We start from the raw sequence: 27845 nt of genomic DNA, 5'->3' as shown, positions 1-27845 counted from the left end.
TCCTGTTGGCCCGAGGTCGTAACGCTCATGTAGAAGTAATCAGGCTCAAAGAAACAATAAAAAGTCTGTTCTGCTGAACTAAATACACTTACGCACAGTTGTGAGGTGTTTGTAATTTACCTGCGTATTTAAATTTTAAAAGATTTTTTTGCTGCTTGACGAAAGTGAGCTACATCGTCTCACTCAACACCAACATGGAGCCGACTGGGCTCAGAAAAGGTCGTAAAAAAGATGGAGAGCTGGTTCTGGTTCAGTTCTGTGAGCTGCTGATAAACAGGAGCCGCTCTACAATGTTTAAGTGAGGAGACGACGTCACTAACGAGACAGAAAACACCTGAAAGTGCTTCACGTGTCCTTTAATCCATGTTATATCTCAAATTAACGGATCTGATGTGACTTAGAAAACATTTAAAGCTCATTTTTCTTATTTATAATCTGATAGATGCCACTTCAGACAGAACCAGGGCGTTTAAAATCAGTTTTAAAGGAGCACTCTGTAGTTTTGAGGAGGAAATGTCAACGAGAAGAAAAATATCTTTATCGACTGATTTTTATTTTCTTATTTTTCTGCCTAAACAAACTAAACAATCAAACTCTCTGTGTTTTAATGACTGAAAACACACAGTTTCATACTGAAGCGTGATCCTGCTTTTATTTCTCTCAAAACAAGTCGTGTTGTCTTTAAACGCACCACATTCCAGCGGACCTTTAAACGTCACACACAGGGCGGTGCTGCGTTCACTGCCCCCTCCCCCAAAACCACGAGGCTCCGGTGTTGACAGGCCGATCACCGCCCCGCGTTCAGTCCGGCTTCTTCTGCTCCGCCAGCGGGCGACACTGCAGCCTGTGACCGGCCTGGACGGAGGGACGGCGGCTCCCTCCCTCCTTCTCGCAGCTTTTTCTCTCCGGTCTCACAAAGGATTAGCGGCCGTGCGGGAATTCCGCCCTCCGGTCGTCATGCAGCGCCGGACAGACCCCGCCTCCGCTTCATTTGTCAACAAAGGGGCTTGACGGGCCCGGAGAAGCCCTGCCCCCGTGTTTCCATAAAGCCCGGCCCGCCGCCGCGCCGCGCTCAGCTCCCTCCCTCCCCCGGTCCCGTTCATATGGTGCGTTGACTTCCTCCGTCGCCGTTAAACGCGGAGCGATCATGGCGGAGCGCGCACCGCAGCCCCCGGCCAAGCGGCTCTGCTGCAGGCCGGGATACAACTCGACGTGTCGGCTGGGCCCGCGGGCCGCGGGGGCTCCGTGCGGCGGCTCCGCGTCCGGCCCGAGCAAGACCCAGAGCCCGGAGTCCCTGCTGGACATCGCGGCGAGGAGAGTGGCGGAGAAGTGGCCGTTTCAGCGGGTGGAGGAGCGGTTCGAGCGGATCCCGGAGCCCGTTCAGAGGCGGATCGTGTACTGGTCCTTCCCGAGGAGCGAGCGCGAGATCTGCATGTACTCGTCGTTCAGCACCGGCGGGGAGGAGCTCGGAAGTAGCGGGGAGAGCGGCGACGAGACGCGGCTGCCGTTCCGACGCGGCATCGCTCTGCTGGAGAGCGGCTGCGTGGACAACGTGCTGCAAGTCGGTGAGTGATGCGACCGGAACCGGGACCGGGACACACACAACAAAAACCCAGAATAACTAACACAACACCACGGAGCTGTGTCGGGTTATTACACGCGGAGATGAAGTGACAGGGTCGGACAACAAAGGGGGAAGCGGGCGGACACACGGAGGCGACAATGGGGCTTTAAATCCGCTGGTGCGTGAATGGGAATGTGCGGCTGCTGCGGGGGCATTTAAATCCTGGTTCTGCTCGGGGGCAGTTTGAATGTGAGATGTGGGGCACAAAGCCCCCCCCAAAAAAACCCCACTAATTACGTTTAAAAAAAAAAGAAAGAAAGAAAAGTCAAGCTGTGGCTTTAACAAAGAGGGATTCCCACATTTCCACACCAGCAGACTTCATTGAGAAACTTCCACAAAATAAGGAAAAATAAATAAATCACCAGGATGTGACACACAAGCCTTTTTAAGATGGTTTTATAACATCAGAAACAGCCTGGAAGTGCCTCACGTGTCCTTTAATCTACATTATATAGGCTATCAAGTTAACTGATCTGATGTGACTTGGAAAAACATTTAAAGCTCGTTTTTCTTGTTTATAATCTGCTTTTGAGCTTTTAAATCAATTTTAAAGGAGCACTCTGTAGTTAAATGTTAATCAGAAGGAAAAGATGACTGAATAAACATAAATGTATACTGTTTTACTGTCTATATGTGGCGGACCCTGCCACCTTTCTAGCTTCAAACACAGTGTGTTATTCATTTATGGAAAAAAAATACATGAATACCTCATTAATATTGTAAATATTAAAATTCTGTGTTTGAATTTCATCTCCAAAACTACAGTGGCCATTTTTTTAAATAAATCAGGCTAATTAATTGATCTGCTGTGACTTGAAGAGGAATGAAACTGTGTTGTCCTTTAAGATCAGCTTGTTTATTCAGTCATGAAAACAAAGAGAGTTTGATTATTTAGTTTGCCAGTGAAGATCTTTCTCTTGTCATTAACGTTTCTTCCTCAAAACTACGTAATGTACCTTTTTAAGCTGGTTTTATAGCATCAGAAAACACCTGGAAGTGCTTCACGTGTCCTTAATCCCTATAATAAATCAAATTAATTGATCTGATGTGACTTAGAAAAGCATTTAAAGGCATTAAAGCTCATTTTTCTTCTTTAAAAAATCACAATTTCTTGCCGGCCACCACTTAAAAACTGAGCCCGGCCTTTTTAAAATCAGTTCTTGCGTGATTACATAAAGCGTATTGAGTAATAAGGGAAGTGTTCAGTGTTGGGTTGGGTCTCAACTGACACACATTACATGTGAATGAGCTGTTCTGCGCGGCACAGGCGGGATGTTGTTGGACGGTGATTGTACAGCAAACATAATGTGGCGGACCCTGCCACCTTTCTAGCTTCAAACACAGTGTGTTATTCATTTATGGGAAAAAAAAATACATTAATACGTGGTTTCATCAGCAAACAGACGACGGTAAACTGCTGCGTTGTGGAAGAAGTCCATCCTCAGATTATTATTGTTGTTATTTAGATGTTTCAGTGCAGAACAACCTCCAGGAGTAAACACGCGTCGCAGTGTGTCGGCGTGTTTACAAGCCGCTGGCAGGCAGGCGATGTGAAACAGGAACAGACACATGTGCTGAGCTGACAGCTGCTCCAGCACGACAACTTTCCTCCACCGACAACACGAGCCAGTGTCACATTTGTGGGGTTTTTTTTTTGTCATTTAGTTGTAATTTCCTCACCACGTCCTGAGCTCAGAGCACAGCCCCCTCTGTGAGATTTTAATCACCCAGCAGCAGCAGCAGCACGTATCAAATGCCCAGAGTTCCTATTGTGAGTTTGGCACTTTGTTCCTATTTTCATGTTCATTTGTGTCTTTCAAGCTTCCCGTCGCCTCCGAAAGGAAGGCAAACAAAAGCGTCTTTTCACTCCCCTGTTAAGTAGAAGAGATTCACACCAGTCCGCAGCCAATCGGTTCAGGTTTGTGTCTTTGTGTGTGTGTGCGATCGGAGAGGAGACGACCGAGAGCGAAAGAGATACCTCACTTTAATTCAGTTTGCAGCCTTTATCGCGGCTCGGTCAGCCCGGAGCGTCTGTCACCTGCGAGCCGAGCAGACCCGGGACACCTTCTCAGGGCTGTAATCCCATTACTCTGCATGGTTCATTTGAATTGTAATGCAATCTGAACAGTTTCTGCATGACCCGTCCCCTCTTCCCCCCCCCCCACACTTTTAAAATGCAGGAGGCTCATGTGGGCTTTGTGAAGGGCCACGGGGGAATACACACTCACAACACACACACACACACACACACACACACACACACACACCAGCCTCCGTCCTGCCAAAATGAGAGGCCTATATATTCCCAGATATTGGGAAATGTTTCTGCAGGGAAGAAACAGAATCTGGGAGAGCGAGGGGGCTCGATCTGCATGCTTACAAAGAGGAATAACAGTAGTGCACGCACACACACACACACACACACACACACACACACACACACACACACACACACACACACACACACACACACACACAGGGAGGGTTTCTTTCTTGGCTGATTGCACCCCAGCCTGGAATTTGCTGGAAAAATAGAGCCAAGAAGTGATAAATAAAAGATGTAATCTCCCCATGTGTGGGCTGCACCAGAGGAGGGAGGCTTTCTCGCTGCAGACCTTGAGGAAATGAATTGGCACACATTAGCTGTGGACCCTCTTACTCCACAACAAACCCTCACTGTTAATCAGTGCAAAGATAAAGGACGCCATTTTTTTTTTTTTTTCCTCTTACAAGAGCAAATACTGCAGCTTCTCCGGTTTAGACTCGAGGGCTACTTTATTCCCCCGTTGTAGCCGATATGAGAGCTGCGGGTGAAGTTATTGAGCTGCGAGGTGGACGACCAACACCGGAGAAATAAGTGAAGTGTGCTGCCGCTTCAAATGCACTCAGGGCTGCCGGCAGTTTAATACCAATATCTGCTTCAGTTGTTTAGCAGAATGCTGCAGAAATGTTTTGTGGACTATGAAAAGAAACGTAAAATGGCTCCAGACAGTTAATCCAGTGTAATCAAAGTTTCTGGAAGCCCTGAGATCCCAAATTGATCTGAAAAGATGTAATTTACACCCTCGACACGTGCTCACTGACTGTAGATGGGTTTAATCACATTAGGTCACTAAAGTCATTAGGATTCATCCTCTGGGGACGATGACAACACACACCAGCCTTGTGTATTTGTATCTACAAGATTTTAAGGTAATCCATGAAGTAGTTGTTGAAATTTTTCAGTTTGCACCGGCTACAACCAACATTTCAAAATAAGACTTCCTGAATGTTTTAACTGGACGGCTGCGATATCAAATTTTCACTGCACGTTTGTCGTGGCCACAAAAATTCACAATAACGCTGATCGATGTGGCGTTTCCAGGGCCGATACTCTCGATTATTAGAAATCAAGGAGACAGAAAACCGATATTTGGGACTGATTATTAATTTGCATTTAAAAGTAATTAAAAGTAAAAAATTTTAGGTTCTTTTTACTTGAGTATTTCCTTGTTCTGCTACTTTATACTTCCCCCACTACATTTATTTGATAAGTTACTAGTTACTGCAGATTCATATTATTGTATTGTTTATAGGCTGATGATGTGTAGCACATTTTTAAATTAGTTTAGTCTGACAGAAAAATCACCGCAGCCGGTAATCGTAAAGTTGTCGAATATCAGCTCCAATAATTAATCAATCCATCCCTTATAATGATATTATGGTGATAGCTATAGAAATTTGAAAAAGCTCAGTTAAATTCATCTTTAACTTGTTGTTTATTGTGTGTTTTGTCTCTTTAAATCCTTGAATTACACTCAAAATACAAGCGAGAGTCTGTGACTATCACACATGATGATAAAGTTTTCAGTTTTATGAAAGCAAGAATGGAAATAAATGGAAATGATGTAAGAGGTGATTGTTTTATTTACACAATATTTTACTTTTTAATATCACATTATCTACAATATCAGTATATCACAACACAATTTGCACACAAGACACAATTCCAGACTCGTAGTCGGTATAAGACGCCTTTTTCATGAAATCCCAAAAACTATTTTAGGAGTTGATCTCAGGCCGCGATGACCTGCAGCGCCTCGGACACTGAAGGTTTAAACGTTGTTGAGGTATAGGTTCAGCTGAAGTACAGGCTTCAGTGGCATGTTTAAGTACAGGCTGCAGTGTTTACGTGCACTGAGCACGGTCATCTGCCCTCGCTTCATCAAAACAACTTCAAAATGGAAGGAGGAAAAAAAAAAATCAACGATGAAACGTGTACGTTGACCTGAGGGAGGAAATACAAGGTTTCTATATATGGTGGGAAAACACACGCTGTAATGTGTTTTGCTACCTGCGTCAGCCGGTTATTAGGTGCAGGAGAAGTTCAAACCGTCACACACCTCAGAGGCTCTTCTCTCTTCTGATGTCTTCAGCCTCATTACATCAAAGGTCATTAAAGCATCAGTGCTGTTAATATGCAGCGTTTGCTCTTGATGGGAAGATAGGGACCACTCCTGATTAATTGTTTGGTCTGTAAAGTGTCAGAAATAACGAAAATGTTCATCACAGTAATGAAGAAGCCCAATTATATTTTCTTTGTCCAACCAACAGTCCGAAACCCCAATGATAGTTGAGTTACGACCGAGAAAAACATCCAAACAGAAACCAAAACCTTGAATTTTTAGGGATTTTTACTTAAAAGTTGTTGTATTCTGACCCACAGATTTCATCAGTGGTTTAATCCACATCAATAAAAACAAATAATCCTCTTCGAAAGCACAGAAAAAAGGTGTTCCTCATACCTGCAGATCCTGCCTTAGAATTGACACAGTTTAAAGTTTTCTTCAGGGTGAAATAATCCTGTGATAGTTTTCGGTACATCAATGGATACAAAGCAGACAGGAGCTACTTATAGATGATTCGGCGTACTTTAAAGGGCCCCGACACCCCAGGCCGGTGGTCGGCTGATGTCAAGGACGTTGGTGAGGGCAGGTGGCCCTAGTTTTTGGCCTTAGTACTCGTCGGCCCTTGTTGGCGGCTTTTTTGGCCGACTGAACAGGTAGAATCAGCGACATAGCCAGACAGTGACAGAAATCGCTCTGGATTGGCTGTTCAGCTCAGCCAATCAGTCCCCAAGAAGAGAAACTTGAGCCTATTTTTGCTTCTTAGTCTTCACCAATGACACTTGCAACTTTTTATCAGATATATTCTCGAGCAGAAGCTACCGCCACCTGCTGGTATCGAGAGGTATTTCCTCTCGCGCAGGCGCAGAACATGCAGGTTCGTTGGCCGTCAGGTGCGTAGTCTTTGCGGTGTGTTCAGGTGCAGCTTTTTGTCGAGACTCGGGAGATGAGAGGCGGCGCAACAGTCGGCCTCCATCGCTGCTATCAAAATGCAAACAAGCAGCGGGTGAGAAGTATCTTTCACTTCCTTGTTAAGTGATTTTGAAGAACCAGTAGCCCACAGTTAACTCACCGAATCCATAGCAACACTTCACTTCCTGTTTACAGCACCCCATAACTGCCTAATTATGGGAAGTGTAGTTGTTTCAAAGCTAAGAACATGGTGAGCCCTTCAGAAAGCAGTAAAAGAAAGAATTAAAGTGTATTAACCTGTGAAACTCTGACGGTCTGTCTCAATTTTGTCTCAAATTTTGGGAATGTAAAAATCCTGTTGTTTCAAACATCAACAGACACATTTATTAGTCTTTTCTGTTTGAGATTTTGGTGAGTTTGTGTGTCTGTGTGTTAAAACTCGTGGTAACAACTGAGTTTGCGTCAACATTTCTGTCATTTTGTACACTGAAGTGCAGAATTTGAGACTCGGTGCTGAAGGTCTGTCACAGGGCTGATGGGCAGCGACGGTCTGCTGTCGCTGCAGCCTGTGGATCATTTTCCTCACATTTCATCATGTGACATTTAAGTCTCAGTCTGGCCTGTTTCTGTGCTCAGACGCTGGGTTTGGTTCTGCTGGCAGCGCGACATACCGTCACCACACAGTGAAATATCACCGGGTCTCTCTGAGACCGAGCGCAGCCAAATCTTCGCCGGCTCTGCCCGGGAAATGACTCTGATGATCATCGAGTGAGGAGCAGCGTTACTCCCTCTGCTGTCATCGTTATGTGTCAGTAAAAGTTCTTGTTTGGCAATAAAATGGCCGCTGTGTGTAAAATATGATTAAATATGACATTATTGGATTGTTAAAGGGGCACTATGTCGTTTTTGGGGAAGAAATTCAAACTCAGAATATTTACAACTCAGAAAAATGTGTTTTTCCATAAGTGAATGAATAAACAAGCTGCTCTCAGAGGAAAATAAGGTCCCAGAACACTGTTTGAAGCTAGAAAGGTGGCAGGGTCCGCCACACATAAACAAAGTACAGAGGCTGAATGGGGGGGACGGCTTCGTTCCGCCTCTGATCCGCCTGCGGAGGTAGTAACGGAGCCGCAGCAGAGGTCAGCCCAACCCGATGCATGGTGGGTCAAGATCTCAATCACACAATATAACAGGGTCCGTATGATTTATAAACTGCTACAGCTGATGTGCGCTGTCACGCCTCTCTTGGTTCTGCAGTGTTGCTTGGTTCGGTATGAGCCCCGAGAGTGATTCAAAACAGTAAAGTCTGAGCTAAAACTCAGTGTAAAGCTCAGTGAAGATGACGGCAGCTGCGGATGGAGCTGTAGGTTCATCGAGCGACCTCTTTCACTTCGACACGTATAATAAAAATATCGATCGCAGCTGCTTTAACTGAATCTCTGATGGTGTGATGCATCACATTTTCATACACATACATACAACTCAGCATACTGTATTAAATTAAACTTCAGCAAAGCATATTAAAGCACAATTAGTGTTATCTGTCTCACACACACACACACACACACTGATGCTGCGCACATGAAGCCTCGGGCCTCTTGTATACACTGATTACTGCCGGCTCGCTCTCTCATCTGCAATTTTATGAAGAATCAATGAATCGGCGCTCACATATTGAATGATGCAAAGCTTTGTAAGTATGCTGAGGGAGTGCACACACACACACACACACACACACACACACACACAAACATGCTTGGCCTTGTAGGTTGTTGATCAGCATTAATGGTGTATGCATAGCACCTCAATATGCTTCGGCTCTGCCAGATCGATTTTTATCGGAGCTACATCGGCCGCACGCTTTCAAGCGAACGCTCGGCTGGACTTCACAGAGGTCGGCCATCGGCGTAACCCGCCGCTCTGAAAAATGGTTTCACATAACAGTGCCGGTGTAAGAATTAGGAGGCAGTGGCTGTTAATGTTCTGCAGCCGAGTCGGTTTTAGTTTTTCTGTTAGTGCCGGTTGAAGTCTTGGAGTTCTGCCCAGGTATTTTCCAGGTCAGTGTCAAACACCACGAGGAATGTGGCTGAGTTTTCCGCACAAACCCACACCCAGACGAACACACACACCTTTAATTTGCTAATGTAGTTTGACACAAAGAATAAGCCTTTGAAAACATTTTTCTTCTGACTCGTAGCTCCTTAAAACTCTTTACAAACAGCTCACAACTATAAAGTTTCAATGCTCAGTAATTTCCTTAAACAGCCAGGCGCTAGTTTTTTATCAAACGTTACTCAAACAGGAGGATATAGTGATTTTTGTTGGGGACTATTTTCAGCAGCGGATTAATACACATTTGGTGGTCTAGTGAGTGGCAGGAGGACGGTGTGTGTGTTAATGTAATGAAGGATAAGAGATATATGATGGTCATATGTCTCAGTAAGATCAATTTATTGTCGGTTTTTGTCTTTATTTTTTGCAACAGGAAACGCGTCGGTCGGTCTGTAGTTGAATTTTGCCCATAATCTCTCGCCGCAGACTGGTTTAGCACTCTTTCCACATCCATCCACGTCTCCCTGATCTGTATTCCTCTGCCGTAGTCCTTCATCATTAACCTTCAACTGGAGGGAGAGGAGAGGCGGCGGAGCAGAGAGGTGGATGGAGGAGGGGGAGTCTTACCTCCGTCTGCCCCCGATCGGCTCGATATATCTGGTTTTATTCTCGTCTTATTTACCGTCTGACTTCTTCTGGGACACCCACATGATGCTGGTGCTGGTTTTAGCGACTGGTGTAGATACATGTTGGGCTGCAACTGTAGTTTCCATGTTTGAATAATCTGCTGTTTAATTTCTTAATGAATCCCAGTTTCCTAAAGCACGACATGACGTTTTGAAATAACTATCTGGGTGAACATCTTATATCGATTTGGGGAAAGTGACATGGCTGCTAGCCTTGTTGTTGTACATTATATTTACTGTTAGTCAGCTGTACTCAGTGTTATTAACGTTAATGTTATTAGTCCGATTTACTGAAGTAGTGAACAACATTTTCATCAGAGGTTTGTGTAAAAGTAGAAGTACTGATTCAACTTGTTTACTCCAGTAAAAGTAATAGAGTACAGGCTCTGAAATGTACTCAGAGTATCAGAGTAAAAAGTCTCCCTCTGAAGGACATTTGTGGTCAAAGCTAACTGAAGCTCACGTCATATTAATATAATTCAAAGACTATTAAAGTTAAAGGTAGAGTCAGTAGGATTTGTCCCAGCTGTTCCTGAACGCACCCCCACATAGTTGATTGTTGAGTCTCATTCCCAGGACGTCAAATAGCCACATGTTGGGTTGGTAAAGCGTCCCGAGCAGCAACAAAGTGAGAAAATAAGAAAAACTAAGAAAAACCTTTGAGCTTGTTGCTTGAAAAAAAAATACATAAATGATAAATAAATGCTGATTATTTTTCTATGGATCGACTAATCGATTAATTGCCTCTGAGTTTGACTAAAAACGCTGAGGTGGTGTCGTCTCCTGGTCGTGTCTGGGGAGTTTTATTCAACCACACTTGTGTCTCAGCAAGTCAAAGCCTGCCGCTGCGCTCGCCTCACGGGAACCCTGAACCTCCCGGGGTGGTCTCCGGAGAGGAGCGCCCTTCGGCCCTCCGCAGCTCTGCAAACAGACCACTTTAGTTAATAACAGGTGAATTGCTTGGAGCATTTCATACATATTAGCACTGCTCAGGATTTTCTGAGGTCAACCCAGCCGAACTGCCCACTCTTGATCTTTTTGAATCTCATGAATAAAAGGCTGGAGATGAAAATAATAGTGTTTCCTGAGGGTCTGCGTCGAGAGGTGCAGGCTGGATGAGAAGCCTGAGCTTTTGTCTTTGTGGAGCAGGCGGCTCAGCGCTTCCAGCCCGACTGTAAATCAGAAGCTGCTTATGAGCAATGCTTACCTTTTAATGGGAACTTAAAGGTGTCATCCATCAGAGGCTGTTACCTCCGCTCACAGCCAGAGGAAGTTTAATGAAGACTGATGGTCCTCCTCTACTCTCCTCTGCTCTCCTCAGACTACAGAAACATCAGAGCGTTTGAAGTCGAACTGAAATTAACACAAAAAGAATAAACTGAAACCTGCAAAAGCTGCTTTTTTATAACGGATGACTACTATTATATGGACTTGTTAGCAAACAGTTGCTGATTTACAGCTCCAGCAGATACAGAGCAACATGATCTCTCATCCAGAGTGGTTTGTGTTTCCTCCTGATGAAAGTTAAGTCCAGTATTCACTCTCTTCTCACTGCACCAACTCCTGAAGGGAATATATTTGGCTCTTTAGCCGCTAAATGCTCCACGAAAAACAACGCTGTGATAGTGAAGCAGTGAAAATGTGGCCTCGTTGGCTAAACAATGAGGTGAAACTCCCTTCAAAGCTCCGTAAGGCACAGGGGAGCCGTTAGCTTCCAATTTCCAAGTGAAATACAAACGTCTTAGCATGCTATCGCCACAACTGGACCTATGAGAGCGAGGCAGCTAATGCTAACTAGCTCCCCTCTTTTCTAAAATACAGAACAAACAACACTGAGTTTGTTAGAGCTGCGAATGACTCAGCCAAATTCAAAATAGTACAAACGAGTAACGACTTGTTGCAGAAAGCTAGGCTAACTAGCTTCCAATTTGTGAGTGAAGGCTAGTGCTTGTTAGCTTCTAGCTTACACTTTCCATGTTGATGGGCTCTCCTAAACGTTTAAAGTCAAAATGGATGTTTTTTATCACACGTCTTGCTAGTATCAGGGTGAACGGTGGATTTGTAGGGACTTTTAATGGTTTAGAGTTTTTCATTTCCTGGAAAATAGTAAAAGAAATGTTGATGACTCATCCTGCACTTGGGGGTGTTTACTACGATTACAGTAAAATGCAGTTGAAATTTTTATGAAGTTGGCAATGGTGAAACTGAAACATATTTTATAGAGAGAGTATCGTCTGCTGTCGTCTCAACAGATAGCTTTACTTGTTGCTAAACTGACTGCTGTTTGCTTGCAGCATCCCAGTGAACACCTCCTGTTAGCTTGTTAGCACGGTTAGCAGTGCAGCTTGCAGTCCTGTTTTCTTACTCGAAACCCCCCTCCGTACTCTATCCCCTGTCGTCAAACTGGCTTTCACAGGAAACACGTAACTATGTAGTTTTATGGGAACTTGAAGGATTTAAAAAGACGGATGTTATAAATTGCTAATAGTGTATAAACAGCGTAATGTGGCTCGTTAAAAAGGGGGAAAACCCTCAACTGTCAGTTTATTTTAGCCAGGAAACGCCCCAGCAGAGGTCTGAGAACAGTTTAAGAAATATAATATTTCTTTTCTGTTTTTATATTTTGCAGTGTCATTGTATTTTTTTATATGAAGTAAAATACAAGGTTGACTTTAAACACGTCCGTCCTGCGTGTGATCCTGCTGTCAGATCACCCTCCTGCCTCCTGAGCTCAGTCTCATGTCCTCATTCAGGAGAAATCATCAGTGTTTGCTTAGCCAAATTTTACCAAGAGACCAGACTGTGTCACATAATGTGAACCCGTCGTAAACCCCCTCCTCCTCCCCAGTGTTGTCACGGGACCTGAAAGCATTCACTTCCTGCCCTTCACGTGGGGATCTCCTGTCTGGCTTCAGTTGATTATTCTGCATTCTCTTTGCATGCTCCACCTTTGCACTGACTGACGTCTGTATCTGTAACAACAAGCAAATGATCTCGTTCTCCTGGTTCGGCTGTAGCTGCAGGCCTTTCTCTGACCTTCAGCGCCCTGACTCATAGCTGTGTTTTTGGGCGAGGGCCTCGAAAGTCCAACGGGTACAGCGTGATAAATTCTAGACAAGCAAACCGGGTTTGGAGACGCATCCTGAGACTGTTTAATCAGGGTTCTGTCGTCTGAACATGTTCAGGCAAACTGTTTATTGCAACACATGAAATGTGTTTATGAATAAACTGGCGATCGAAAATAAGGAAACCAATCGGAGCCTGTTTCTGTTTATAGATGAAGTGTTTACGTCTCTTCTCGGGCTAAATTGCCAAATATCTTTGTAATTATAACTAGTGGATTAAAGCGCTTTAATTCAGCCAATCACGGCCGTCTTCTTCCAGCTTCTCCATCGTGAGGATTTGACAGTTAACTGAATGTCTTGATTGCACAAAAACAAAGTGATTGTGTGATATTTTATAGGCCGTACGACAGGGTTGAGCCGGCGGTCGATGCCATCATCCATCGCCGGTGGCTGACTTCATCAACTACTGATGTCTGAACTGATAAATCATCCCAGATCGTTTCATGTAACATTGTCTGTGGGGCTGTTTCTTCATGGACCAGAGGTATCTGAACTAATTGCCCCCACTTTAACACCTCCCTGCCTGTGTTTTAAACTCTTTGCTCCGAGCTGATAACACAGTTTTCTATCAATATTTGACGTCTCCAGTCTGACCCCGGTGACATCCTCCGGGGTTGTTTTCTCAGACTCGGAGCCAAGCTGAGCAGTTTTCTTCCATGACGAGCAAACTGACCTTTTATGTATGAAACGGAGCAAATAATCAGCAGATGATTTGTTATAATAATGCATAATCCTGCACACAACTGCATAAACCAGTACAGTAACTCTCCAACACTCACACACACGCTCACACACTCACACACACACACACCTCGGAGATGACACAAGCTACCACAAGCCCTGCAAACCCATCCGTTGTGTTTCCACACAAGCGGGGTATGCCCGGCATGCGCCTACAAGTTGAGTCATTGTTTTCATCAGTTGAAGATGAGTAATGTCGGCGCATGTGATGGAAACGGGATGCACTTGAAGAGCGTATCGACTGGGCTGTAATGCAGTCTGCAGCAGGGAGGGGCGGGGGGCTGCGAGGAGCGAGAGGTGGAAGATCAGATGGAAATGTGCGAGGATGTCGAGTTGAAACGAGGAGAGTAGAAAAACTCATACATATACAAACATACCATAAACTGCCACGTACATAAATATGACATAATTTGTTTGTAATGATGTATTTTAGTGTTGGAGCTGCTCGAGGTGGAGACAGTTTGAACTACTTTGTGTTATGGATGTGTATCGAAACCCAGCATGAAAAAGACCGTGAAGCTAAACTATTAACGATGTAGTATCGATCAGGTTTGATGTTACTGGTCGTGCTGTCGGTATTAGAGATATTAGGAAATAAGTCTATGATGCATTTTTGCTGTTTTCACAAAAAGTGATCTCTCTGTCCGTCGTAGCCGATTTATTTGACATCTCAGTGATCACATTACAGTTTGTAAGAGTTATTTCTTTAGACTTAAGTATTAATTACTTTCACCAAGGAGTGGTTTGTTGTTTGGTTGGTTGGTTGGTTGTTTTGTTGATTTGTTGGTTGTTTTGTTCCTTTATTGGTTGGTTGGTTGGTAATATTTCCTCATTTGATCATTTATTCAGACTAAACAGGTAAAATTACCCAACATTTTGCAAAAAACACAAAGATTAGTGAAGTCTGAGACATTTTTGTACCATAAACTTGTATTCTTTCTTCTTTCCTCTCCCATTTATCATCTCATGAACCCTCAGATTGATCTTTTCTCAAAAACAGTGAAAAGTTGTTGATGGTTTTTCTTTTGTTTTTTATGAAGCGTTTTCTCTTATTCATTGTGCCGAACAAAGAAATCTTCATTCTGATAAAATAAACAGTTTTGAAGTCATTCATGTCTTTTGAAAGAGGACGCACGTGATCATCCGTATTATCTACCAGAGTGAGAAAGAAAGATGAACATCGGTCAGTTGGAGCTGCCTGTTGGTGTAATCATGGCCATCATTTTGTTTTGTGTGTGTGGATCGGACATGATGAATCACATGGCAGCTGAACAGGAAGGCAGCTCCAGCTGGTCAATGAGATGCAGTGAGGAGAGGAGCTGGTCGGCTGATAACAGCAGAGAAACAGTGTACAGAGCAGACTGATGGTGATGATGAGGAGGAGGAGGAGGAGGAGGACTGAACGAGGAGTGTGTTGTAGTTTCTCCTCCAGTCCGGTCACACCTGCTTGTTTACACAGAGCGCCTCTTTCCCCAAAGATGTTGAGCGAGCTGAATCGTCTGTTTAGCCCAAACAGAGAGCCGGCTGAGGGTGTGTAACGCTGCTCTGATGCTCTGCTGTGATATGGTGTGACCTGCATCCTGTTTTGACAGCGAGGGGCCCCTCCTCCTCCGTGACGCTGTAGGAAAGTATTCCTTCCTCCTACAGACACGCCGTTACGACGTCACGCTGACAGTTAAACGGCTGCGCTCAGGCGGCTGCAGACAAAGACGAGCCCAGATAATGTCGTCTGGCCCGTTGCTCAACAAACGCATGCACACCCCATGTGATTGTTGGTGATTTTACAAAAGCCAAAGGCGGCTTTAAACGTATCTGGAGCTGTTGGCTGGGCCGTGTGCTTTTTAAAGGAACAGTTCACCCAAACATGGAAATTCAGTCATCATCTCCTCCTCCCTCCACGCTGATGGAAATTTCAGGTGAAGTTTCGTCATCCACAAAAACATTTCTGGAGCTTCACAGCAAAACAGCATCGCAGCATTCTCCTAAACAACTGAAGCAGCTGGGGACTTGATTTAAAATGTTAAAAAACAACCAACAGAAAACATAAAGTGGCTCCATACAGCTCCTCCGGCATTATCTAAACCTCCAGAAGCCCCGAGATCCCAAATTAATTTTAAAAAGAAGTTATTAACACCCTGGACACACAGTCAAGCTCGTGCAAACTTCAGATAGAGTTTACACAAACACTATCAGCTCAGACCAAGAAACATTATTCATGATAACTTAATGTAAGTCCAACACTTCAGCTTCTCTGAATTCGTTTCTGAGAACACGGATCGTAATTATTCAGCGAGATGTTCTGAGTCACCGTTTGGTTCTCACGTTATGACTTCTCTCTGGTCTCACTTTAATACATGTATGCAAATACAGTGTGTGAATGTGAAGACATGAACATACACTTACTGGAAGGGGTTGGTCCAATCCGATCGGTCCTTTTACCACAGGCGTCACTGGTGTTGCTACGGTTGCAAACGTTCCTAGAATTTTAAAAGAAAGTGAAAACAATGATGTGTACTCTGATTTCTTTTTAACGCTGGTGATGTCGGGCTGTTTTCTGACTTTCAACTGGTGTCAGTTGAGAGGTTAAAGGTCACGTTGGTGCTCATCAAGAGAAGCTTTTGTTGGTTCGTGCTGCAACGTACAGCAGGTGTGTTCAGATACTTGTGTAAAAACAGACTCTGGTAAAAGTAGAAGCACTGATTCAACTTGTTTACTCCAGTAAAAGTAATAGAGTACAGGCTCTGACATGTACTCAGAGTATCAGAGTAAAAAGTCTCCCTCTGAAGGACATTTGTGGTCAAAGCTAACTGAAGCTCAGGACGTCAAATACCGTCAGCCTGTCCTTCAGCGCTCCAGACAGTAAAGTAAAATGAAATCAAAGCAGCTCTTTCCGTCTTATATATTTATAATTACATTATTATTAGAATAATCCCAAAGCCACAGGTTTACTTAAAGTAACGGTGCTTTTCGTTCGGACGCTTTAACTTCCAAGAGAGAGTCAGAGAGCGAGGAAGGAGGTTCAACAAACAACTTTTTTCATCAGCAGTGGTCGTTGTTCAGCGAATCGAGTTTAACCGCAGGATTATTTGTGTCAATTCGCCTCAAACAGCCGGATTATTCTACCGTATATTAGCTGTAAACTAGCGAGTAACGCCCCCACAGAGGTTGTGTGTCTTCTCTGAATTCAGGTCAACTCTGACTGAGCTCAGCACTCAGCAGAGACTCTGGTTCTGGTTCTGGTTCTGTCTCCTCTCTGTAACGTTACGTTCATGAAGTAAAGTCCATTTCCCCTCCAGCTCCAGTCAGCAGTCAACATTACAGAACAGAAACACCCGACAATGGAGGTCACCTCCGGATCACTGCTGCAGTCAGGCTGATAAACAGGAGTGAAGATAAATCCACTGTTTAATCCCAGAAGTTTAAAAGTTAATCTCTGAGCTCTCCGTCTGTCAGTGAACGGCTCCGGATCAGAGCAGAATCTGATCAGACTCCTGGTGTTTGTTCCTCCTGAAGGTCTGGATCTGAACTCGACTCGGACACAAGTGACATATTGTGCGTTTAAGAAAAGGTCCACATTTCTTGCTAAGACTGAGAGAAGAATATTGATACTGTTCTCATGTTAATCCATTAAATATGGAGCTGGAGCCAGGAGATAGTTATCTTAGCTTAGTGTAGCTTAGCTTGATGTAAAGACTGGAAGCAGGGGAAAACAGCTAGCCTGGCTGCAAGTCACTGCCTCCGGCCAAGAAATAGTCCGGCACATCACACCTGAAAGACCAAAAATTGGTGTGTTTACACTTTGTTTATCGTACAGATTAAACAAACAAGATATTATGACACAGCCAGGCTAGCGGTTTCCCTCTGTTTCCAGTCTTTATGCTAAGCTAAGCTAATCGCCTCCTGCTTCATATGTGATGCACACGAGTGGTTTCTAGGGTTGCAGCGGTATGAGATTTTCACGGTATGCTAACCGTCTCTGAGGGATGAAATCCTCCACATATTATGTCCTGACTTGATGTATATATTACAATAACACTCGTGGTAGAATTTAGTACAGCAGATAATGGACACAGAATGATAACGGTCCATTTTTATATATTACGTTATACTTAAAAGCCGTCATGTCACTGCAACTCTTGTTCTATCGATCTTTTCATCAAACTCTCGGCAAGAACTGACTCACGATGTCAAACCGACTCGGAGAATATTGACATCAGTACCGAACACCGCTCACGTCTTGGAAAACAACATTTAATAAACTACAATCAGATCAACATGTAAGCAAACACTAAAAGCTTTTATTTGATTTTATTTCTGTCTATATGGGATTCCTGCGCTCATTAGCGGCGGCAGCGCGGCTCTCTGTGGAGACCGTGCTGTATCTCAGGAGTGGGAACAAATGCATTTGGAGAGGAGAGGCTCTGGCTGGCCTGCTGATGGTCCTCAGAGGCTAAACAAATGACTTTCAGTGAGCACATCGGGAACAGACAGCACTCAAACAAATGCTTTTAAATGGAGGGAGAGACAGGGGGGTGGAAAATCCTCCTCTGTCCCTCTAGAAGCTTGTTGTGAAGCCTCTGATGGCTGTTATTTGTCTTAGCAAAGGCACACTGACGTCAAAACGCTGGAGAGATTGTACGTGTCTGACCATGATCCTCCACGGAGGAGCTGCAGCTGTCAGGGGGCCGAATGTGAACTGGCTGTTTCCTCAGTTCTGCTAAAATTAGAGCACAATTTGAACTCAAAGTCGCTCCGTCATTAACACACGATTTACCCTGAACATGTGTGATTGTACCTGCTGTGAGCAGCAGCCGGGGATCATAGAAGTCCTGAATGTTTGGAAAATGCTTAAAGGAACAGTTCACCCAAATATGAAAATCCAGTCATCATCTCCTCACCTCCACGCTGATGGAAAGTCAGGTGAAGTCTCGTCGTCCACAAAACATTTCTGGAGCTTCACAGTAAAACAGCGTCGTAGCATTGATTGGAGACTTGATTTAAAACGGAAAAAACAACAACAAAAAACATGAAATGGCTTCATACAGCGTAATCCAAGTCTCAGGAAGAATTTCTATCACGATATTGTCCTGCACAAATATCACAAGAGATGACTGTAGGCCTGGGCGATAACACATAGCAATATAGCAATAACATCTCAGTTTGATAAAACGTCATAAAATGCAAACCAACTTGACGGCACATAGTGAAAACGCCCTGGCTATCACATCCCGTGATAATGGAGCACGCAAATCATTTGTCGCCACGTGACTGTGAGGCAACTGCAAGCACAACCCGTCACTACCAGAGTGAGAGGATGAGTGCTGACGGGGAGGAAATGTGAATAAGAAAGAGCCGGTCAGCTCGCCAGTACGGCAGTATTTTTATTTATATGTGATTTTATTTGCGTGTTTTTCTTTGTTTTGTTAATATAATTATAACCTGGTTACATTAGGTTAAATTAGAGGGGGGCGTCACCAGATGTGTGATGTGGTTACGGCAGACGACATGTAGCCTCAGTCAAATCCTCCTTAAACCTGAAACATTGCCAAACTGGCGTTGCGTTCATGGCGCCACACCAGGTCAATTAATCTGCAGAAACCTCCGCCCGCCTTTTTCCACCTCGTCAAATATCAATGTGTTACCGTCGCTGCCGTGACGGCTCCGTGTGCATTTCCTGTTCAAAATAAAAGCCCGAAGATCTGAGCAGCTTTTTATGATATTCGCGAGCTTCAGACGGGGTTTTCTTTAGCGCTTTTAGCTCAGCAGCTGCAGTGAAGATTTTAATTAACGCCTTTTCAAATCAATTTATGACATCAGCTCCACCTGGATCAACTGCAACAGTACATGGCAAATCACACATGAAGGTATCAGTAGTAATAATACAGTAATAGTATGGCAGTACTTTTACTTAAGTAAGAGATCTGAGTCCTTCCTCCACCGCTGGCTGTCAGAACAATATAGTCCCTGTGTTGGAGCGACTGTCTGTTCTGGTGTGTGTTGATCCATGTGTCCACACAGTGTGGTCACATGTGCGTCCTGTATCTGATTGTTTCAGCAGCGCGTTAAAGCCAAGGATGAATTAGTGAGGGTGACTTCCCCCGAGGGCCCTGAACTCCAGGGGCCCCTGGAAGCTGAAAGCTCTCTGTGTGTCGGCGGCTTCGTGGAGAATCGGCCGACATGATGAAGGTCTTTAGGTCGATCCTGCTTCAAAAGACGATCTTGAAGAGGTCGTCTGTGTCAATTTTTGCTTTAAGAGCTAAACTTTCTCTCAATGATGAGACCGTGTCCAACGTGATGTAAAGGCCTCTTTGTTTTTCTGACGGATCGGCTGGTCGAGGAGGAAACCGTCCTCCCCGTAGTATTTCACTGCAGTTTGTTTATTTCTAGAAGGTCTGTTTCAAACACAGGAGAGAGGAGCGCAGAGTTATTTAGAAAAATAAATGGTGACAGGTTTATTTATGGTCTGTGTGTGTGTGTGTGTGTGTGTGTGTGTGTGTGTGTGTGTGTGTGTGTGTGTGAGAGAGAGCACAGAGAGCATTGATTAGTACGTTCGTAGCGTAAGAAGCTGTTGGCGATTAAGAGGAACGCAGACGACCCAGTTAACTCAAATCCTCATTGACCTCATTTTGAGCTTGTGTGGAGGTGCGTCCTCCAGCTCCTTACCACACACACACACACACACACACACACACACACACACACACACACACACACACACACACACACACACACACACACACTAGAACCCCGCTTTCCTTCAACTCATTACCGTGTTAGCTCGTGGCTAAGCCCAGGTGACCTTTCGCTAAGCCCCGTCCCCCTCAGTTTACAAAGATAACAGTGGCAGACTTTTCACTCAGAGTTCATAGTGATGAAAGTAATGAAAACTATTTATAACTCACATTTACATTTAGGGTCCACATCCACTCATAGCTGTAGCCAGCTAGCTAATGGTACACTAACTCTTGGCCTTGGAAGTAAAGCTCGGTGAGGTCACTGCTGCAGGTTGTGAGTTTGACGGCCTCGCAATCCGATCCATTCAGACACAGAGTAGGGAATGGTCTTAGGTAGCAGCTTAGGTAGTAAGCCAGTTAGCCAGGCATGCTAACGTTTGCAGCTTACGTTGGAGCAGATAAACCCACTGTCCGAGTCATTGCTTTTTGTTTTTGATTTTTGGAAAGGATTGACGAGGAAACTACCCTCCAATCTATTCAGACACAGTATTTGTTATTATTACATGTTAAAAAACAAAGTTTTAGAGGCCTGTGGTTGGTTGGGCGCTAACGATGGCAGCTTACGTTGGAGCAGATAAACCCACTATCTGAGTCATTCTTTTTTGTTTTTGCAATGTACCATTCAAACTATTCATACAGCGTATTTTTCTTCCAAAGCTTGAGATGTTAGTTGCTGTCGGTTACCGAATCGTCAGTCGGCTAGCTTAGGTAGTAATCCAGTTAGTTAGCTTACGTTTGCAGCTTAGCTAAGAGCAGATAAACCCACTATTTGAGTCATTCCTTTTTGTATTTTGGTTTTAGAAAGGCGTGAAAATCTCTTCACTTGGAGCATTTCTCGTACAAAACTCAATCAGGCTGCGGTTGGTTGCTAACAGTTAGCGGGCCGTCAGTTTGCTACCCGGCTGTCCTCTTTACTTCAGTTGTTACATAACTGGTATCAGTTCCCATGGCGATAGACGATCCAATCAATATTCAGAAAACAGGTCAGCCTGATTCTCGTCTCTTTTGACGACAGCTCTGCTGGAATCACAGGACTCAGTTAGCATTAGCGGCTACCTGCTAACTTGTGTAAGTGTTGTGTTGGTAAAGCTGATCTAAAACCAGTCATTAAGGACAGATGGTAATCAGCGCTCCGTGAGTATTGATTGGTTGTTTACTTCTCCTTCCTACGGCCCCAGAGGTGCCACTGCATCTCCACGGGTGAGAGATTAGGTTCCCCATTGTCACCAGAAGCACACACACACACACACACACACACACACACACACACACACATCGAGCACACCTTGGCTGAGGAGCTCTCACTTAAGCCTGACTGGTCGGCTTTGGAGGCTGAGCTGCCTGAATGGCTGACTGGTGCGTGTGTGTGTGTGTGTGTGTGTGTGTGTGTGTGTGTGTGTGTGTGTGTGTGTGTGTGTGTGTGTGTGTGTGTGTGTGTGTGTGTGTGTGTGTGTGTGTGTGTGTGGCTGGTCGTCTTTTGTATGCAGCTCAGTGTCTTCGGCCACGTAGCTGAGAATGACCCCCTGCAGCCGCAGTTTCAGTGGGCGATGCTGCTCACAGCCTCTGGCGTGAAGGAGCTGACCTGCTGCTCTTTCACAGGCTTCAACGTCCTCGACTTGTTTTCGACCGTAAAAACACCCCCTCCTGTTATTCCCCCTCTGCACCGAGACATCCTGCTCTCTGAATCCTATAGAGACGGCTTAAGTCGACTACCTCGGGCTTAATTGGGAGTTAAGTGTTAAACCTCAGTTTCCAGGCGAGTGTGTTCAGTGTCTCTTTAAAAGTCTGGTGTATTAACATTGAATAGCATTGTTAGCTACAGTAGCTAAAAAAGCAGATTGTCTCATAATAGTTAGTTTTTTTGCGAAAACTTGAGCAAATTATGATTTGTTTGACGATTGGTGCCACTCACATGGTCTGCATGGCCATTTAGCTTAGCTTAGCATAGCTTAGCACAAAGACTGGAAACAGGGGGAAGCAGTTAGCCTGGCTCTGTCCAAAGTTAACAGAATCTGCATACGAGCTTTTCTGCAGCTCACTAATTACATCTATATCACATTATATCTGCTCTGTCGTCTTATTCTTGACAAGAAACGAAATATTCCTGGAGGAAAATCCAACGACGGTCAAGACGCTCGTTCATTTACTTTTTCAGAGATCCTTTATTAATTGCTTTGTGAAGAGGGTTCACTCTGAACAGATTTGAGAAACCGAGGCTGGTATTTTTGTGTTGAATTGTGAAATCTTTATTTCCTGGTGACTATTATTTGTTTAACCAGCAGGATAAAGTCAAGCTGTTGTTTTAAAACACTCCTGTCTTTTTAAATCGTATACTTGTGACACTGGAGTGTTGTTTTGTTAGTGATGGCAAAAAAAGTAGTTGTTGGTTCACTTTTCTATGTCGATGTGTTGTTGCACTTACTGAACCCATTGTTTGCATCATTGTCCCAGCAGGACGTAACCTGCAGCCCAAAATACCACAAGTATTGTGTTGCTTTTAATATTAGCACTGTTAATTATTAATTACTTTTCTTTGATGCAGTTTGAGCTCCCGGATGTTCCAGCTGTTGCAGTGAAAATATCTTTTTAAGGAAGGATTTGATGATGATGATGATGATAAAACCAGTGATCTGTGGATGAGATGAAAAGAGATTTTTTACAAAAGGTTCAAATAGATGATTTGATTGGTTTAACCCCGAACACACACACACAGGTACGAGCCTGATCTGTGTGGAGTTGGATCTCGTGCTGCGCCGGGAGTGGAGGAGTTAAGTTTGGTTGCTATGCAGTGCACAGCGCTGTATTATGCAAGCTGTGAGGCGCAGACACACAGAGAGAGGAAGTGCATTACAAAATGCTGAGCTCAGGGCTTTGGCTCGCCGCCAAGCATGCACTCCTCCTGCATGTGCACACACACTCGCACACTCAGCTGAGGGCATACCGATTTTTCCAGCAGCACAGCGGCCTCCTCCTCCTCCTCCTCCTCCTCCTCCTCCTCCTCGTCCTCGTCCTCCTCCTCCTCGAGTCACTCTCTCTCGTTCTGTTACGTCAGTAGTTCAGCTGTGGGCCAGGCATGACTGGGGCAGGGCTGCGTAACGGAGAGCACCACACAACAAAACTGGGTCTGTGTGTGTGTGTGTGTGTGTGTGTGTGTGTGTGTGTGTGTGTGTGTGTGTGTGTGTGTGTGTGTGTGTGTGTTTAAGAGACAGGATGTGGACGTGGTGGTGAGTGTGATCCAGTGTGTTTGTGTGTCAGCTCAGCAGGAAAAGCAGCACTGAGAACAGGCAGGTCGCTCTGTCTCTGTGCAGGTTTCGCTCTCACGTTGTCTCGCAGTGTTTTGTTTTTGCTCGGCTGTGTTTCGGCTCCACCACACACACACACACACAGACACACAGACACACACACACACACACACACACACACACACACACACACACACACACACACACACACACACACACGGACAAACACCTTCTCTGTTTACAGCGTTCTTCCACCCAGCAGGGGCTGATATGTGTCAGCTATGTGGTGTCACACATGTATGAGAAGGTTTTTGAGCAAAGTGGAAACCAGATCTCCAGCTGTGAAGTGAAAAACATTTTGCACATTCATACTTTCTGTAATGTTTAATGAGGCAGAAGGAGCAGGTGACCTTTGACACATATCTACCACAGATGTATCGGTATCGGCGTGCGTGCAACAACACAGTGCAGATAAAGATGCTCGATCTATAGTTATTAGATTCTCAGTGAAGTTTACTGTTTCATAATCCGTTTGAGGGATCGATGCAAAAACTGTGTGTATATCGGCCGACGCGACGTTATCAGAGTTTTTCACTCCCTGATATCGGCTCTAAAAATTGCATATCTGCCGTAGTTGTTTCTGCAGAAGCCGAGTCGGACGCGTCTTCATACATGTGTGGAGAAGATCTTTGAGTACAGCGTTGAGGTGCTTCCATCTATGTTTCTACTCTTCTGCGGTTTAAAACATTTGCAAAACATTCAGCTGCTGTGCGTCGTCTAGTTTACTAAACTTAAAGATGCATTAAAACTGTCGGTGTCCTCCTGAATCCTCATGATCTCAGCTGCACTTTGGTGCTAGTTGAATGTTCCTCTGCTTGTTTGTTACCATATTGCTTCCTGTTTTATCCAGGTACGTCATAAAATCTGATCTGGAGACAGAGCGTTAATAATAACTATATAGAAATAGACCATATTCTTGATGATGATCTTGTTTTTGCTCGGAGGTTCATTTCGATACAGAAACAGAAACACTTCAGAGCTGAATGTCGAAACACAGATGATTAACTCTCGTCTGCGTCAGTGTTTGTCTGACACCATCTGTATCTGTCAGTCGTCCGACTTCTCGTCAATACAGACGGAGTTTAGTCATAAAGTTTTTCTGCAGAGTCATCGTTTACCGACACGTGTCCCTCTGCTCCGTCTCATCTGGTCGGACCCACATGCAGCCGCTGTGTTTTCAGATCAATATTAGTCACGGGTTTCTGTCAGCGTCAGCATGTGTGTGTCTCCTCCTCGTCTGCCTGTCAGAGGCTCCAGAGCAGGTTAGGGCAGTAATAGTAACTTTAAGGTCACGTCCACGTTGGACTCTGCGTCTCGGCCGATGTTTACCCTCCTCAAACACACACACACCTATAGGATTTAGGTTTAGGCCATAGGGTCGCTGCACAATAGCAGGTCTCTCTGCCGGCGGTGAATGATCCCGTCAGAGGGTGGAGGTGTTCAGAGAAGGTAAGCACTGGAGGTGTTGTGGAAGGGAAATGAGAAGGAAATGAGATTATAAGGGTCTCTCCCCGTCCTTTAACTCGTCGGTCTTTCTCTGTCTGCGTCTTTGTTTTACTTTCTTCTATTGAAATATGATCAAAATCGCAACGTATCCAAATCACAGAAGCTGCAGTTTGTTGCTAAAGACAATAATCTGCGACAAAACAGCATTGCAGTGACGCACAGTAGAGCTGCGGAGGTGTCCTGACCTACAAACCCTGTGGTTCAGACTCCAACAAATGTCACATCATCAGGATTTTAAGTGACTCTCAACACAACATGACTTTTGCCTTTCGCTCGCAGTTTGGTTTGGTTTAGGAAAACATTGTGGTTTAAATCACTACAGCTTACAACTTAATGTAACTCCACTACGTTGACACTGATTCTGTCCTGAGCTTGTTTGACCCGAGACTCATGATATCATGATAAACTGTCGGTTTATGGATAAAAATACACGTTTACTAACATTTCAAATAGAAAGTTCTGACAGTGATGATCCTGCAGACAATCATCACCCGACTCTGCTGTTTTCAACTCATTGTTTGGGGTTCGGCTCGCTCTCATCGGTCTCACAGCCCCAGCAGGCAGCCATTTTTAGTGACAAAGCTGAGACTAGCTGGTGGTTGAGACCAAAACAGAGCTAAAAGAGAGTTTTTTCGGTGCTAATGTTGTTAGCCACGTCCAACGTCAACATATAATAAATATGTCCTCTGTCTCTCTGCAGGGTTTCACCTCAGCGGCACCGTCAGAGAACCTGCCACGGCCTCGGAGCCCGAGCTCGTCTGCAACGTGAGCGTCAGCTTCGACCGCTGCAAGATCACAGCAGTGACGTGCAGCTGCGGCAACAAGGACATCTTCTACTGCGCCCACGTCGTGGCGCTCTCGCTGTACAGAGTACGGAAGCCCGAGCAGGTCAAACTGCGCCTGCCCATCTCAGAGACTCTCTTCCAAATGAACAGAGATCAGCTGCAGAAGTTCGTTCAGTACCTGATCACCGTGCATCACACCGAGGTGCTGCCCACCGCCCAGAAACTGGCCGACGAAATACTGTCGCAGAACTCCGAGATCAACCAGGTTCACGGTGAGTGGAGGGGCGTTCGTCTGTGATTTCATCTGACGAACAGGCTGAGCTGCTCATGCACCAACACACACACACACACACACACACACACACACACACACACACACACACACACACACACACACACACACACACACACACACACACACACACACACACACCTACAGAAGCAGGTGCAGGTACCTGAGTTAGATTTCCTCATTTCGCACCAGTGCAGGTCCAGCTGGAGGCTGCTGTCCTGAGAGACGACTCAGGAAAAACAAGCTGTTTAGAGACACACACACACACACACACACACACACACACACACACACACACACACACACACACACACACACACACAGCAGGCCAAGTTTGCCTTGAACACATTGCAGAAATTAGTGAAATGAGGAGACTTAATGTGTTCCTGAACAGAAAAATTAAAGGAGCAGTTCATCCAAAATAGAAAATCAGTCATTATCTCATTTTACAGGTTTTGTTCATCCAGATAATCTCCACAGATGAACAACACTTTGTGATTTCTGAAGCTTAAATTAAATCTCTAGCAGTAAAAAGCTAATGTTAGGCTACAAACAGACGACATCACGGTCACATGACTTAAATGTCTCCACCACTGAGCGTCTTACTGCACAATTACTATCCAGGTTTTCTATAAACTGATCAATGTACAAGTTGTAAAGTCAGAGTCAGAACAGTGTGTAACTAAAGTGGCCTGTAAAGACGGACTAGTGAGCAGATGAGTCTCCGTGTTCGATGTGAGGACGTTTAATGTCCCCGACGACCTCTGTAGTCTCATTTAGAAACTCGTTTGAGACACATTAAGCCTTTTAAATTCAAACGTGTAGTGTTACTGATATATTAATATGCTTTGTGTGTTAACCACAGACCTTATTTCTGGTATTTAACCAAAAACTCAGTGACTTTGAGACGAGGAAAAATCCAAACTGATTCACGTTTTTAGGACTGAAACACTCATCGGACACTCGAACGTCTTCTGCTCGTGATGTTGCTGATTTTGCAGTTTATGTATTGATCAGTGTTTAACCAGCACTGCAGTAATGCTTTAATGCAAAAGGTGAACTATCTGCTGATGCAGGAAAATTCATATTCATGTTTATTTCAGGGTCTGTACATTTATTCAGGTACAATACATCAGGTTTCTCGACGGTTCTCCTGAACACCATATCGGTGGCGCTGTTACGTGTCTTTCAAATTAAAGGTTCTTGTTTTTAAGAATTCCTCTGTTCGACAATATTATTGTATGTATTGTTATTTGTTGGGGTCCAGCTCTCGTATCCTATTTTCTTTTTTATACTTTGAGGGAAATGTGTGTTTTATTGTAAAAGGTAAACTACTTTTACATAACCGATCTGAATACTTCCTCCTCCGCTGACGCAGTAAACTATTAAATCAAACAGTGTAACGAGGCTCTTGTAATGACTTGCTGACTGGTTTCCTTTGTTGGCTGCAGGCGCTCCGGACCCGACGGCGGGCGCCAGCGTGGACGATGAGAACTGCTGGCATCTGGACGAGGAGCAGGTTCAGGAACAGGTCAAGCTCTTTCTCTCCCAGGGCGGCTACCACGGCTCGGGGAAGCAGCTCAACTTACTGTTCAGCAAGGTAACCACAAAAAAAACCAACCAATCACGTGACGCTGCGGACGCTGCACGGCAACCTTTACCCACAATCCCCCTCTCCACTCCCCTCCCCTCCCCTTCCTG

General features: G+C 44.7%; 1 protein-coding gene across 1 annotated transcript in view; it reads left to right on the top strand.

Annotated features, from left to right (window-relative positions):
• Positions 1–1116: 1116 nt before the first annotated feature.
• LOC141005594 (zinc finger SWIM domain-containing protein 6-like) overlaps positions 1117–27845 on the top strand; it is a 42589-nt gene continuing 15860 nt past the window's right edge. Inside the window, exons 1-3 of the mRNA XM_073477507.1 lie at positions 1117–1565; positions 25768–26124; positions 27596–27744. Coding sequence (XP_073333608.1) covers positions 1148–1565; positions 25768–26124; positions 27596–27744 — 924 coding nt within the window. The 5' untranslated portion in view covers positions 1117–1147. The remainder of the gene's footprint in view (positions 1566–25767; positions 26125–27595; positions 27745–27845) is intronic.

This window comes from Pagrus major, chromosome 12 (assembly GCF_040436345.1).
Source record: "Pagrus major chromosome 12, Pma_NU_1.0".
Classification (NCBI taxonomy): domain Eukaryota; kingdom Metazoa; phylum Chordata; class Actinopteri; order Spariformes; family Sparidae; genus Pagrus; species Pagrus major.
This window is presented reverse-complemented; position numbering and strand designations above follow the sequence as displayed.